The sequence below is a fragment of the Capricornis sumatraensis genome, chromosome 1 (assembly GCF_032405125.1).
Source record: "Capricornis sumatraensis isolate serow.1 chromosome 1, serow.2, whole genome shotgun sequence".
Taxonomy (NCBI): domain Eukaryota; kingdom Metazoa; phylum Chordata; class Mammalia; order Artiodactyla; family Bovidae; genus Capricornis; species Capricornis sumatraensis.
In genome coordinates, this window is record NC_091069.1 from 174,468,643 (window position 1) to 174,484,102 (window position 15,460).

At 54.2% G+C, this 15,460-nt stretch overlaps 1 protein-coding gene across 9 annotated transcripts in view; it reads right to left on the minus strand.

Moving 5' to 3' along the window:
- MYLK (myosin light chain kinase) overlaps positions 1–15,460 on the minus strand; it is a 190,938-nt gene that overhangs the window by 77,350 nt on the left and 98,128 nt on the right. For 6 of the 9 annotated variants that reach the window (XM_068970504.1, XM_068970486.1, XM_068970512.1 and 3 more), the window contains 5 exons: positions 15,023–15,272; positions 8,555–8,626; positions 7,866–8,121; positions 7,401–7,781; positions 6,614–6,971 (listed from right to left, as the gene is read on the minus strand). In XM_068970504.1, the coding sequence (XP_068826605.1) occupies positions 6,614–6,971; positions 7,401–7,781; positions 7,866–8,121; positions 8,555–8,626; positions 15,023–15,272 (1,317 nt within the window). Of the gene's footprint in view, positions 1–6,613; positions 8,122–8,554; positions 8,627–15,022; positions 15,273–15,460 lie in introns of those variants that run through there. The other 3 variants (XM_068970458.1, XM_068970449.1, XM_068970522.1) reach the window with 3 other exon arrangements.

The following is a 15,460-nucleotide window of genomic DNA, read 5'->3' on the forward strand; positions in this document are numbered from 1 at the left end:
AGCCCCTGCCCTTGGAGAGCAGTAGCACAATACAAGGGGCAGATGGACCCGGGCCCTCACACTGGACGGCACCAAGAGAGACAAGTTCAGGTCCCCAGACTGCGGTAGGGACAGAGGCAGGTGAGCACGCTCCGCCAGCTTACTGCGATGATTTTGCGAATGCATTCTAGAAAAGGATGTTCTGAACAAACAGGTGAGTGGAGGAGGGCAGGAGCCTCTGCCCAGCAGGGACACTGGCCTGTGGGCAGATCTGCTGGAGGGAGACAGAGACCAGCCAGGGACTCTGGAGCTGACTTTTCAGGAACGGTATCTGAGCTGACGCTCCTGGCTGACGAGGGGCCCTGGGCTGGGAGAGGGGCACTGCGGGGCTGCTTCCCCCAGGGTAGGGTCTTTTGGTCCCCTCAGAGAGGGATGGGACAGCTCTCTTTCCCGCAGGTCTGCCCTTGCCCCAGCACGCCTCTTCCGGCCCGGCTGAGGGAAGGAAGGGTCAGGTTGGGTGTACGCTCAGGAGTCTGGTCCTCGCCCACCTGGGCTGTCTCACCCCAGGGCCGGCTCCTTCTCTGAGGGACCCCTTTGGGGAGTTTCCCTGAGGGGGTGGGGAGAGAGCACCCGAGGACTGGGCCTGCTGGGCCAGGCAGGGGGGCAGCAGCGCTCTCGCTCCCGCCACAGACACACACCCAAGCCAGCAGCACAGCAGCCTGCTCGAAGCCACCCTGTTGTCATGGCAGCTGGCACCACATGAGGAGGAGGACGCAGCCAGAGCCACCGGCTCTGGCCACCGCCCTCTCCACACACTGCCCGGCACAAATCACTGGTCCTGAGCCAGCAGAGCTCTGTGCGTCCCAGGTGTGAGCGTGCCGAGGCACGACCCTTGATCGAAAAAGTACCTGCACCCCCGTTAGACAGACACACAGACTTGACCGACAAATACAAGGACACTCAGAGAGAGGAAGGGTGATGTCAGTTCTGCACAGAGAATCTTACCGAGGCTGGAGGAGAAAGCGAGATAGAAGTGTTTACTTCCTGGCACCTGGGTGAAGTCTTCAACAGGGAAACCTCAGTTCCACCAACTCCGTGGGGCAGGATGGCTGATCTGCACCCCCTCCTACACTCTCATTTAGACCCCATCCCTCAGCAGGGCCTCCCTGCACTCTCCTACATGGTACAGCAATGCCTCAGGGTCTCTGTCCCCTGTGGTTAGGCACAGAATTTGCAGAAACTGCCACAGAAAGGATTTAGGCTGGATTTTCAGGAATTCTGTCTTGAAAGTGAGAACTATGAGGCACAGAAATCAGGGAATGAGAGAAACTATCTTCTAGAGAGAGAAGTTCCCATTCATCCGAGAGGCAGGGGCATGAGAAGATGACTTCTGGCCTCCAAACTTGAGGCTTAGAAGACACGGACCCCATCCTGCTGTTTTTCTTCAGTCTGAGGCTAAGGCCCACTCCCAACGAACCTCCTGGTTGAATCTCTGATTGTCTCTCAGCTTCAGCCCCGCAGCTGCCTTCAGCCTTAAACCAAAATGGCACAAAACAGTAGTGAGACCCCAGAAGAGGTGGAACATGCAGACCAGAGCCCTCGCCCTTCACAGCGGGAGCTGGGGTGGGAGCCTGGGGGAGGGGTGGGGTATCATGAAGGCAGCTTTTCCAAGCTGCTCACAGCCCAGACCCCTGGCCATGTGTGTGGGTTGGGGGAGGGCCCCGGCAGGCTTGGAGGCTGGGCTAGCCCAGATTGAAGAATCTGGTATTTCCTGTGGGACAGCTTATTCCTGACCTCCAGAAGAAAAACCGTTTCCCAGAGTTTTTTTGAGAAGCCTCAGTCTGGTGGGGAATTTTGAGAAGAAAGAAGGTGAGGGGGATGGGAAGCAGGGATCCAATGAACGGCTCAGCTAGAACCCGCCTGGGGAGCGCCCCTCAGGGTCATAGGGTCTGGAGGCGCCTCCCCCCATCCTGCCTGTGTTCTGAGTGTGTGGGGAGAGGGGGAGGTGGGGTGTGTGAGGTGGAGGGAGTGGCCCCAAGCCCCAGAGGCTCTGCTGAGGCTGTTCTCTGTGTCAGGGCCCCTGGCTCACCAGGACAGTGCTGCTCAGCTCCGGGTCACCTCCTTGGGGACAGGGCCATCTTGAAGCACCCTCAGCCATAGATGGGCCTCTTCTGTGCCCTGAGTTCGCCTCCCAAGGCCATTATGAAACACGTGCCTCTCTCCCACCCTAGCTGTTGGAGGGCAGTGCCTGTGACTATTGTGAATGTTTTTCCTGAGCCTGGAATACTGTCAGTTTAAAAAAATTCATTCTGAGACTGACCAAGGCATATTTCTGGAACAGGTGATCCGGTAGGATATATGCCAGAAAAAGTCATGAACACTTAATCAAACATAACTGACCCTTGAAAGAGATAATATGGTTTCTAAAAGGGAAAGAAATTCTTAACTCAGAATTCTTCAAGTGGATTATGCATCCAGTGAAATGGGCTGGAATACTGCCTTGCACATAGTAAGTGTGGTGTGGATCCTTGTGTTTTGTGGGACGGACTTACATAGGTTTTGAAAAAGCCTTTGCAAGATCCCACACTGATGGCAATAAAAAATAAATCATTCATTGACAACACAACAAAAATGAATCCTCGTTAATAGATGAGGAGAAATGCTTGCCAGGGGAAGAAACCTGGTCTGGGGACAGAAAGTAAGGCATAAAGATGAAAGAAATTCTCAGCAGCGGCACAGAGCTCCCTGTCTGGCCTCGGGCCTCCCAGGCCTGGGCCAAGGCCTGAGCAGCTCTGCTGCAGAAGGGCCTGGTGAGGCCACCCTGCAGGCCCAAGGGCAGGCCCAGCTGCTGCAAGTGAGCACCGTCTGCCTTGTGGCTCTGGGAGATGCAGAAAGCAAGGACACTTCCACAGGTCCCTCCAAGAATGCAGTCAACTCAACTAACTGTCACCACACCTCTTCTGCTCTCTTGGCACTAGATGGAGTGAACATAATCATGTTCTGTGGGGCCCGTGGGCTGTGAGCCCTATTCAAGCTACAGAGTTCAGAGAAGCTCCCCCTGAAACCTATAAACAGTATCCACTAGCAGCAGGTCACAGACATGCATACTGATGGCGGGAGAGCACAAGGGTCTGTCATGGCCAAAGGCCTGGGGACCACAGTCTGGGACTGAGGCTTGGAGGAAGTGAACCTTGATCCTAGCCGAGGTAACAGCACACGGTTCAGTGCAGTGGAGCGAGAAGGGTGCTGAGTCAGGGAGGTGGGGGTGGAGAGGATACTCAGAGGGGTGTGAAGGATGGAGAAACCCACTTAGCAACCCCTTTCTCCCTACAAACACCTCAAAATGCCAGCTTCCTTATTTCCACTGATGCCATCACTGCAACCCAGTCACCCCAACACAGACACTCAGTGGTCCTGAACCCCCTCGTCTTCCTTACCAAACCCCTGCCCCCTCAACCCTGTTTCAACCTAGGCACCAGGTTCTGTTAACTCTGCCCTTGCTTCTTAAACCAGTCATGTCCTGTCTGTGGCCATGGCGACCTTGCTAGTCCAGGCCTCACGATGCTTCTCCCCAACCTCTTCAGGACACCCTTTCCTTGTCTTTGGGCACAGAATCAATCAAAGCCCCTAAATCCCAGCTTTGTGTCTGTCGCTCCCATTCCCAGCTCTTACAGGGCTCTTGCTGTCTTTAGAATTGAGTTCTTCAGCATGAAAGAGGATGGAATGGACCTCACCTCCCTCTGCAGCCTGGAGGATGCTGGCAGCTGGGAGCTGGCCTCCTCGGCTGCTGCGCTCCGATCTGGGAAGCCCACACCCCCCTCTCCTGCTGGGAGCCCTGCCCACCTCCAAGCTTCAGATCAAGGTCCAGCCCTTTCACCACCAGCCTCTCCCTGTGGCCCAGCACTCAGCTCCCTCTCCTCCTGCTCATCACCGGCACTTGGCTGGAAGAGGTTTATCACTGTGTCCGTGTGTCCTCTCTCCCAGGTCTATTGAGAGCAGATTCACTCACACCTCTCAGAGGCCCTACTCCCTGCGGTGGGGTTTGTGGAAGTGGTCACTGACAAGGCTTTACCCTAGGCTTTCTCCTGGGTCTGTGTTTGACCTGGGTGCCTGAAGATTTGGAGAGCGAAGCGCTAGCGAAGGGACGGTGGACAGAGTGCAGTTGCTGCTCTGAAACCAAGCCCCCTCCCTACCTTGGCAAGGCAGCAGGCCTGTTTCAAGGTCGGCTTCCTCCACTGCAGTGAAAACACCAAAATTCACCAGCCCAGAGCCCACCACCAGTCTTCCAGCCTCTTGACAGCTGTTGACAGTGTCGAGGAATGAACAGCCATTACCCTTTTCCCTTCACAGGCAACGCTCTCGGGGAAGTTGACCAGGGGAGGCCCAGTATGCTGACGCGCTAACAAGAATTACGATAACTAAGAGGTGGTGGAGCAGAGTGGTCTAGGCATTGGAACTCAACTGCCTACATTCCAAGACCAGCTTTGTTACTAATTAGCTGTGCAACCTCTGGTAAAGCCCTTAACTTCTCTGTTACGTGGGCAGTATACTGGTTAGGAGAATTAAAGGAGTGAAAAGAATAAGATGCCTAAGTCAGGCACGTGGTGTTCAGCTAATGCAAGCTATTCTTATTTTTCAAAGAGGAATTACAACTATTTAGAATATTTTTAAAGGTTGGACTTGGGGCTATCTCTATAATCCTGTCCCCCCACCAAACTTCTTGTGCTGGCCTTTTAAAATCATTTCTTCTTCTTCAGCTTTGGACCTAAACTGTCCATCTGAGGTGGTTTCTGTGGGAGGCAATACTGGAGTAGCCAGTGTAAAAGGCTCTCGGTGCCCAGCAGATATAACCCAGCCAGCACCCTGGGTATGAGCAGCCTGTGTCTAAGGGCTTGGGGCTGTGTCTGAGACCAGGGTTGAGGTATGCTTTCACTGCTTCGTCCAGTGAATTGTTTATAAGCAACTCTCGGTGGCTCTGCAGTTTCCATGCAGGTCCCAGAACAGCTGTACAGCTGTGGATATTGTCCTCAGCTGTCCCAACCTCGGCTTCCCTAAGGGTGGTGCAGCCATGCCCCTCACCGTGAGCAGACCTGTGGGACCACACCTGTCCCCAGGATGGCAGCAGCTCACTTTCCGTCCTGCTCTGAGAGTCATCACAGGATAAGATGGGAAATACTCCTGGTCAAGGTTTTGAGTCAGTCTTATGTCTACACTTTCCAACCAGGACAGGCCGACAGAGGTGTCAGGGAAGGCTTGGCAACCTCTGCTCTGGACATCTCAGCCCATCTTGGTGATCCCCCATGCCCTCCTGTGTGTGGACGGCCAGAATGAGCAGAGACGGGGGGAATGGATGAGATGACTTCTGGAGGCCCCTACCAAACTGAGGATTTTCACGTGGAAAAGCTATCATGTCAACACATTAGCAGAAAATAAACCCTTTTCCTCTCTCTGAGCCAGTTTCCCCTTTACTCCTTCAGCAGTTAGAGTCAAAATGCTCAGCCAGCCCAGATGTGCTGTCTGAGTTGCAGAGTGAAGAGAGAAACTCCATCGTGAGCTGAGAGGGATAATGCTATCTTCAAGTACTTCGTTAGGGTTTTTAAGAGGAAGGAAGGAAGCCAGATGAAGGGTGAGGGAGGGGGTGGAGAGGGGTGCTGTCAGAGGACAGGAGGAGGGCCGTGCAGCCAGGGGAGTGCTTCTGTCTCAGCTGATCAGGATTTGACAGGACTTGTCCTCCAGGCCTCTGGGGTGGCCGCCCTCTACTCCCAGGGAGCCATGCACCCTGCCCTGTCCAGGGCCACCAGCCTCAGCCTTGAGCTCAGGCCAGGCTCTACTGCAGCGCCGGCCACGAGAGTGGGGTGAGGGAAGCCTGCTATCCTTGGAGCTCTTGTTCAGGACTGGAATTTATGAAAACATTTCAGACCAAATGGAGGGGTCATGGAAAAGACCCGTTCACCCCCATCTCTTCTCTAGGTATAAACTGGCCCATCTGAGAATTCCAAATACTGAAAGGCCCCAGATGGCAGGATTTATGCACCACCCCCCTTCTCTCCACAACCCAAGAATGTGAAATACCAGCAAACAAGCCTCATCCAAATTAGGAAGTGAGTGGCTCTGTCCGCCTGGCTGCTTCACCTTCAGGTCCCTTTAAGCCCACAGTGTTATCAAGACTCAAGTTGTTGTTGACCTCAAATCACATCCCATCACTACAAAGCCCGCCCTGAACTGAAAACGCTTCTTCAAAGGCAGCTCTCAGCCCCAAGCCCCCGGCCAGCCCCAGCCCTTGTGCCCCCACGTCCAAGCCTGTGATTGGAGCCCTCTCTGGGCCAGAGATGGGGTACCAGCCCAGACACAGGGCTCCTCTGAGGGGCCACGCCTGGGGGTGCCATGAGGGGGCTCTGCCAGACAGATGCTGAAGTCTGGGAATGTGCCCTGGGACCAGACTCCCGCCTCTGACTGCCAGCAACGGAGTGTGTGCCCCAGGCCCTGGGTGGGCACTGAGCCTGTGGGTGAGGGGCGCAGAAAGCAGCCATTCCCACCTGGCTCTGGGCTATGAGCATTGCCAACAAGCAGGGGCTCTGGGAGCTGACAGTGGCTAGGACAGGGTTTCCCGGCCTCCCAGCCCCAGCCGTTTTACCTTCTTGGGAGAGGACGATGAACTTGGTGGTCTTGAGCGTCTTTCCATTCAGTGTCCAAGTGACGGTGGCCGGGGGGTCAGAGGACAGCCTGCACTGGAGCAGCAGCTTCTGACCCTCTGCCACATGGAGATCCTGTAGTTTCTCCTCAAAGGTCGGGGCTGTCCCTCGGCTCTCTGGTCTCTTTTCACTGTCTGTGGCCCCTGCATGGCCCTTCTTGCAGTTCACATCATTCTTAACCTCCTTCTTAAGTTCTTCTTTCCCAGTGGGTTTTGGGATTTCAGCCGGCTTGGCATTGCCCAAGGGTTTAGGGGCCTCAGCTGGCTTGGTATTATCCAGGGGTTTAGAAGTCTCAGCTGGCTTGGTGTTGCCCACAGATTTGGGGGTCTCGGCTGGCTTGACGTTGCCCAAGGGTTTGGCGGTCTCGGCTGGCTTGGCGTTGCCCAAGGGTTTGGGGGTCTCGGCTGGCTTGGCGTTGCCCAAGGGTTTGGGGGTCTCGGCTGGCTTGACGTTGCCCAAGGGTTTGGGGGTCTCGGCTGCCTTGACGTTGCCCAAGGGTTTGGGGGTCTCGGCTGCCTTGACGTTGCCCAAGGGTTTGGGGGTCTCGGCTGGCTTGACGTTGCCCAAGGGTTTGGGGGTCTCGGCTGGCTTGACGTTGCCCAAGGGTTTGGGGGTCTCGGCTGGCTTGATGTTGCCCAAGGGTTTGGGGGTCTCGGCTGGCTTGACGTTACCCAAGGGTTTGGGGGTCTCTGCTGGCTTAGTGCTGCTCAAGGGTTTGGGGGTATCAGCCAGCTTGGCGTTGCCCACGGGTTTCAGGAACCCTGAAGGCTGGGCATTGCCCACAGGCTTGGGACCTTCTGCTGCCTTGGCATTCAAGGCCTCAGTGTTATTGCTACCATTCTCTGTTGGTAATTTTTTCTTACTGCCCAACACTGAGCGAAAATCTGGGGTGGCAGGTTTTGGAGGGGGTACCTTCTCAGGCACAGGGGTCTTGGGAGTCCCCTTCTTGGCCAAGACAGAGCGGAAGTCCACCTGCTGGGGCCCATGCACTTTCCTCTCCTCCTCCGACAGAGTCTTCGGCTTCACTTGCCGCTGCAGGTTGGCGCGGAAATCCATCTGCTCAGCCGGGATCTCCTTCAGGTCCTCTTCAGACAAGGTCTTTGTACTCACCTTCTTGCCCAGGAGGTCGCGGAAGTCCAGCTGCTCAGCCGGGATCTCCTTCAGGTCCTCTTCTGACAAGGTCTTGGTGCTCACCTTCTTGCCCAGGAGGTCACGGAAGTCCAGCTGCTCCACCTCCTGCTGGCGAACGGCCTCCTCCGTGTGCTGCCGGGTCTCCACGCGCCTCTTGAGCACCCCACGCACGTCCTCGCCGTCGTCTTCTGCGGGGGCACCCTGCCCTCTCACCACCGGCCAGCCAGGCCTCAGGCTCCCGTAGCCGTCACCACCACCACCACCATCAGCACCAGCTCCTCGGCCACAGAGGCCCTCGCAGCTGGCAGGCTCCCTCCCCCTGCGACCAGTGAAGGGAAAAAGGAGAGTAGCAGGAGGCAAAGGGGCCGGGTAAGAAAGAGACGTCAGGGAGAGCAAATCCCCGAGGGAGGGAGGGAGGGCGGAGGAAAGGGGAGGCCGGGGGCTGGCCAGGCCGTGTTTATAGAAGGGAACTTTGGTGAGAGGCGCTTGCTTGCTTAGTTGGTTTGCTACATCGGTAATGACTTCAGTAGCCTTATAAGGGTGTGTGCAAAAAAAAGAAAAAAATTTACCCCCCCTCCTCCCCTCTTCTCCCTCCCTCATTCCCCTTCCAATCTCTCTGTCTTGGCTCCGGCAGCCTCAGCTACAGGATACAAACAATCTGGGGCTGCCGAGCTGGGCCTGCTGGGACCAGGAGGAAGGTGGGTGGACAGTGGCACAGGGCCTGGCCTGGCAACCCCCCAGGGGGCACTCACCGCAGGACCACTCTGGCCGGGCTGCTCTGTAGCATCAGGGACACCTGGCAACTGCATTGGCCAACACGGTTCCTGAAGAATTCAAGAGATCAATACAGATCAAGGGGCTTTCTGGGCCAAGGGCCTGCCTCGTCTAGGGCAGTAGGGAGGGCAGGGCAGGCAGGAGCTGGCCACAGGTTGGCTCCAGGGAAGAGGGGACCATGGACTGAGCTGTCTAACACACCCACATCAGACCTAGGTTTAGGGCAGGGCCCTCCCCGACTTTGGTCACCCTTTATCTTTCCAGCTCTTGCTGAAAAAGAAAAAAAAAAATCAGCTAAGGTAGGCATCCAGAAATAGGAATACTTTTCTGTAAGTATATTATAAAAATAGTAGAATGGAGTCAAGGAAGAGTAAAGACTAAAGCTGCTCAGGTCTCTGATGGAGCTGCTTGGTCTAGACTGTGTGGCCCCACTAACCTTGCCCAGTGACCCTGAGTCTCATTCCATGCCCCCTGAATAGTGGGGCGGTCATTCCTTCTACTCACAAGGTGCCCCCATCTGCTGGGTCCCCTTCACCTGCTCGTGAAATGAAAACACCCTCTGATCCCTACCCAAGTGACCCTTTTTCTTCTTCTGTCACAGAGAGGGCTCGGGATTCTTTAGCCCACTGTTAACACTGTCCATGAGCAGCTGGGGAAAGGGGCTCGGGAAAGGGGCTGTACCATACCCATGCTGTGCTGGGCTTACAGCAGATGAGCCCTCAGATCCCACAAGGCTGCCACCTGCTGGCAGGTCTGGGCTCTGACCGGCCCAAGAAGGTGCTGCTCAGACTGGGGGAAGCCGTGGAGGCAGCTCTGACTCTGCCTGCTAATAACCATGTTTTATGTAGCACCCTCCATCTTTCATGACTCACAGCCACTGTGTTTCTTGTCCCCACAACAGCCCGGGGAGGTTCCCAGCATTCTCGTGCCCACTCTAAAGGGAAGGAGGGGAGGCTCAGGGTTTCCAGGATGCAGTGTTGGGCTCTTGGGGTCTCCCACCCATTTCCTGCACTTGTCCATGTCATGTGCACTTCAGGGGCTGGCACCTATCCCAGGTCCCACCATAGACCTAATCCCTCTCATATATTCCATCTCCCTTACTCATGGCAGATCTGTGAGGCGGCTGTCAGCAACTGTTTTTACAGGTGAGAAAAATGAGGCTTATAAAGGTTAAGTAACTTTGCCTGAACTCACAGGGCTGGCTAGTAGGGAAAAGGGTTGGAACCTGACTTGTAATTTTCCCATCCCACCCTACAGTGCTCTTCAGTACAAATCTATCCTGGGACACGTGTGTGTTTGTGTGTGTCTATGTGTACATGTGTATATCAACCACATGTAGATGGGATCTACCTGAGGGGCACCTGTACCTGCCGGTCCATGATTGGGAACGTGTGTATGTTACCCCTACATGGACAGAGAGCTGAGCACATGTTCCTGGGCTCTTCCAATGCACTCCAGCAATTACCTTGCTTTGCATGCTCTCCCTCCCAATGCAGGGCCAGCTCCAGGTCAGGCACCGGCAGCCCATGGTGTGGCAGATGATTCTTGAGGGTCCTGGGGGTCACTGATCGCTCCTCGACACTGGGAACCCGCTTGACAGAGGAGAGGTTGGCCTTTCAGGCTCCCTAACCTTCTCTCATCTGCTGGGTACCTGCCGGTTACCTTCCTCAATGCTCGAGCTCTAGCGGGCGCAGATTCAAGGTTCAGGCACCCCGCTCCGGGCAGTGTGGGCGCCCAGGGTACTCCTTTGCTCCACAGACAGCACTTAGATGCCTTCTCAGCACCAGGCTCTGGGAAGGCTCAGGCCCTCAGAGCATCCCGGGAGCTCAGCACAGAAAACCACCAGGGCTTGGGTGACTCACAGAATAGCCATGGGGGTCACTTGCGGCTGAGGCCTCGCCCCTGAGCACCCTGTGTCTTCCAGGTTGCTGGCTAGTAGGGCCCACTCTGTTCCCACTTTTCTTGTAAGCACAGGGTGCAGGGTCTGGGGTGGGCATGGAGCATGAGGACAGGGTGCCCCAGGGCCATGTTTTCCAGGGCACCCTTTTTGACATCTCCTCTCCTGACACAAATTGAACATAGCCCAGATGCACATTGAGGAGCAGATGTTGACCACATGGCCATGCTTGAACCCCAGCCAAGCCCCTCAGAGGCTCTCAACAGTCGGGTACCCTGACCCCTGAGCTGAAGTAAGCGCTAGCTCCCCACGGGGGAAGCTGGCAAGGGCTTCTGTTGTTTTCTATTACCTGCCTTGAAGAAGGGGGTGCAGGCAGCCTGCTGCCCAACCCTTCTCCAGGCCTCATGCAGGGGCACCCAGACAGTCTGAAGGGGGCAGAATTGGGAATACTACAGCAGTCCCACTAAAGAGATCACCTCTTGGCATGATCTGAGGGTCACTATTTCTACAGCCACACACTGAAATCTCTGCTAGACTCTTTTCTTTTAACTTTGCATTTTGTATTTGGGTATAGACAATTAACAATGTTGTCATAGTTTCAGGTAGACAGCAAAGGGATTCAGCTATACATATACATGTGTCCATTCTCCCCCAAACTCCCATCCCCTCCCATCCAGGCTGCCACATAGCATGAGCCGACTTCCCTGTGCTAGTGGGTCCTTGTTGGTTATCCATTTTAAAGATTTGGCTAGACTTTTAAGGCAAATCATGGGTTTATGTGGAAAGGTCAGAGAGGCAGGTTACCTGGGACCCACATCCCAGATAACCTAACCAGCTGATCAGCCTCTTGGGGCCTCTTTGGTGTCGGCACAGACTCCGTTACAAAGTCAGGCCTGAGGCTGAGGCCCCAACCCCATGGCCAGCCCAGGTGCTGCCACAGAGGTATGGGGCTGTCACTCTGTAAGTGACATCTTTTGTACCCAACAGAATCCACTGTGTTCCCTGTCTCCTAAGCTCTGAGTCAGAAGCCCACTCTCTGGTTACAAAACCCACCCCTGGAATGGATTCTTTATGCAAAATTAAAGAACTGATTTCCTGGCAAGTATCAATCTTTCAAATATTTCAGCTAGAATTTGGAGCTGATTTTTGGACATTTCCCCCTTTAGTTCAGGAGAACTAGGGAAGGGAAGGTAGGAGTCAGCCGCCCATATGTGCCCCCAGCTCCCGCAGCGACAGACAGCACCTGTCCCACCCCCGCCCTCAGCCCAGCTTCCTCCCAGTCTCTGTCCTTGAAAGGCATTCTGTCCTGGGTACAGGTCTGATTTCTTTCTAGGTCTGGGTCTGAGAAAAATCAGAGGAGCCCCTGGCAGGCCTGGCACACACTCCCCAGGGCAATTTTCCATGGACTTGCCTCCTTACTGGGGAAAAAGCCAAGGCCAGGGAGCAGCCTCCCAAAGGAATGAGGAGGCTGGACTCAGGGGAGGGAACAAGGGTGAGGGATGTACGTTTGGGGGCTCCAGTGTGACGTCCTGTCCCAGGTTTCCCAAGTTCCCAGTGCGCTGAAACAAAGAATGGAGGAGCATCTGATTTAAAGACAGAGCCAAGGGTTCCAGTCTGGGCTCTGCTACTCACCTTTGGGTGGCCATGACCTTGAGGCCTCAGCTTCCCCCATGATTAAACAAGGAGGCGATTCAATAACTTCTGAAGTCCCTTCAGCTAAGGCAGTCTAAGTTTTATGACTGTCCCCAGCTGGGCCCAGACAGTCTGCCTGCCGACCTCCCGGTGCAACCCTCCGCTCTGGCCTGGCAGGCTTCCCACAGCCTTGCTTTGCTCTTTCTTACCCTCTCACACTCAGTCTATCCAATGAGACTTGCCTCATTTGCCTCAAAATCCCACAAAAAACTCATCTCTTCTAGGATGTCTAGCTTGAGTACATGAGTACTGTCTCAAAGCATTGTTCCTTTCATACAGACAAGCTCTATTCTAACACAGAATCAGTTTCCATTATTTGCACTGGCCGAGAGGAAGAAACAATTTTCTATTTTGGAGGCACACTGGTCTTCCTGATAATAACTGGTTCAGGAACAAGGCTAAGGCCATTGGCGTGTTCTGAGCATATTGCTGATGGTGATAGGATAATCAATTGGCCCACAACCATCTCATCAGCTGCCACAGATGTGGTATTACCTCAGGTGAGGTTTGCTGAGCCTTGCCAGCTAAGTAGAATTTCCTAGCAGATCCAAAGATGCCCAAGAAATTATAAGTGGCTATTTTACTAAAACTCACCAAATATTGGGATGGTTTGTTATGCTGCAAAAGCTAACAATTCAAGTATAAACCACACGCTCAGAGAGGACCCACGTAGATGGAGCACATGCTAGGTTTTGTCCTTACTTAGAACAACACTCCATCATGGCAGTAGCTTTGGCATATGTTTACAGAGCCCGTCTGTAGCTCAGAGCCCTGGACACTGTGGGCTCAGTACAGGGAAATGACTGATCCAGGAGAGCAAGCCCCTTGTAAAGAGGCCAGGCCCCTGAGCCAGAGCAGTCCAACCACCTTCAGGGTGTGGCAAGTCTGTCTGCAGAGTCATGGTACAGACAAGTGCTCTTTTCCAGTGCTAACACCAACCCTAGGGGCTGGTGTTCTGTCCCCACCAACCCAGGGTGGACATGGAGTTTCAAGAATTAGAGCATTTTATTATTATTTTTTTTTTCCTTTTTATGATACTGCATCTTTATTAGGTTGTCATCGCACATCTGTTAGTAACTTGGGGTGGTGGTTTAGTCTCTAAATCATGTCCGACTGCTGAGACCCCATGAAGTGTAGCCCACCAGGCTCTTCTATTCATGGGACTTCCCAGACAAGTATACTGGAGTGGGTTGCATTTCCATCTTCAGGGGATCTTTCCAAGCCAGGGATCAAACCCGCGTCTCCTGCATTGGAGGGGCTATCCTTCATTGCAGGCAGATTCTTTACCACTGAGCCACCAGAGAAGCCCTTTAGTAAATTAGGTGTATTTATTAAGTTTAGGAGGCCAGTTGGGAGCTTTGTTGTTCAGTCGCTCAGTCGTGTCTGACTTTTCATGACTCCATGGAGCACGTGGAGTCCTGTAGCCCCTGACTCCTGCAGCACCCTAGGCTTCCCTTTCCTTCACTATCTCCCAGTGAATTAGAGCATTTTAAAGGTGGAAAAATATTTCTGGATCACAGCCATTTAACAAATAGCTGCTGCTGCTGCTGCTTAGTCGCTTCAGTCATGTCCGACTCTGTGCGACCCAATGGACGGCAGCCCACCAGGCTCCCCCGTCCCTGGGATTCTCCAGGCAAGAACACTGGAGTGGGTTGCCATTTCCTTCTCCTAACAAATAGCTACCAAATGCCAACTATGGGCAGACAATGTTCTAGGCACTGGGAACATGGCAACGAGCCTTCATGGAGCTTACCTTGCCATGTTCCCTAGAAAGACCTTGAAAGGGAGGAGAAATGCACGGGGACAGTTGAAGTCCCTGTAGTGGTTTTAGATGTCTACAAACTCTCTGATACTCCTCTCTCCAAGAGGAGAACTTAGTTCCCCTTTGCTTGAATATGGGCTGTACTTACTGACTCACCGCTCATGGACAGAATGTGGCGGAAGTAACGACTGCCAAGAACGGCCTCAGGAGACGGAAACTAGTGGCCCCCTTGGACCACCAGCTCTGGGGAAGCCAGCTGCCGTGCCATGAAGATGCTCAAACAGCCCCAGGGAGAGGCCCACACGGCCAGGAGCTGAGGCCTCCTGCCAACAGCCTTGTGAGTGAGTGAGCCGTCGCAGATGTGGACCCTCAAGCCTCAGTCGCGTCTTCAGAGACAGTAGCCCCTGCTGACATCTTTACCGCAACCTTGTATAAAAGCCTGAGGCAAAGCTCACACAAACTGTGAGAATATTATGCTGTCTCAAGCAATACGGGGGTGAAAGATAACAAATAAATTCCCTTCATGGGACCTCCCTGGTGGCACTAGTGGTAAAGAGCCTGTCTGCCAATGCAGGAGATAGCAGAGACCAGGGTTTGATCCCTGGGTCAGGAAGATCCCCTGGAGGAGGAAATGGCAACTCATTCCAGTGTTCTTGCCTGGAGAATCCCATGGACAGAGGAGCCAGGCAGGCTACAGTCCACGGCATCACAAAGAGTCAGACGTGACTGAAGCAACTTGGCACAGCATACTGCCTTCACAATAGATAACACTGCTTTCCCAGTTTTAACTCATCTTTCCTCACTCATATTCTTCCTATACCAAATAATGGGGGGAACAAAACCAGGATGTAATAAGATGGAGGACTCGGGGGAGTTGCGCTCAGAAGGGAAGGCTCTCAATAAACCTCTGCTGTCTTGGGGTGGAAGAACAAAAGCTCGTCAGTAGCACCATGCCTGCTCTTTCTTTTCCCTGAAGCCCAGCCCCACATTCCTCTGCAGCTCCTCTGGCTTCCCAGTCCCAAGTAGCGACTTTGCCAGGAGGTAGGGACGGGGTGGGGAGGGGTTGGAGGCAATCAGCAGGGCATGCAGACTCACTTGAGCAGGATCTCATACTGGCCGGCATGCCAGGGCTGCACGTTTTTCAGAACCAGGGTGAACACATCCTCATTCTGTAGCACCTCGAAGTGGCCAGTGTCTCTGGAGAGGGCTTTGCCATCTCGGAGCCAGTGCACAGTGGGGAAGGGGTCGCCGGCTATGGCACAGGAGATGAGGACACTCTGGCCCAGGCAGGCAGTCACCGAGCGGGGCTTGCTGATGAACCAGGGCTGGGTGCCATCCTGCGGCTCTGAAGTTAGCAGAGGGTTGAGTTAGAGAGGAAGGCCTTTCAGCCGAGAGCATCCACCTAACTCTCCCACACGGTGAAGGTCAGAAGACAGCATGGTACCCAAAGAACAGCTTATCCAGAAGTGACTCTTATTGAACATTCAGGGAGAGTACCTCCTTCTCATGGCAAATCTGTCTTGGTTGCTTCTC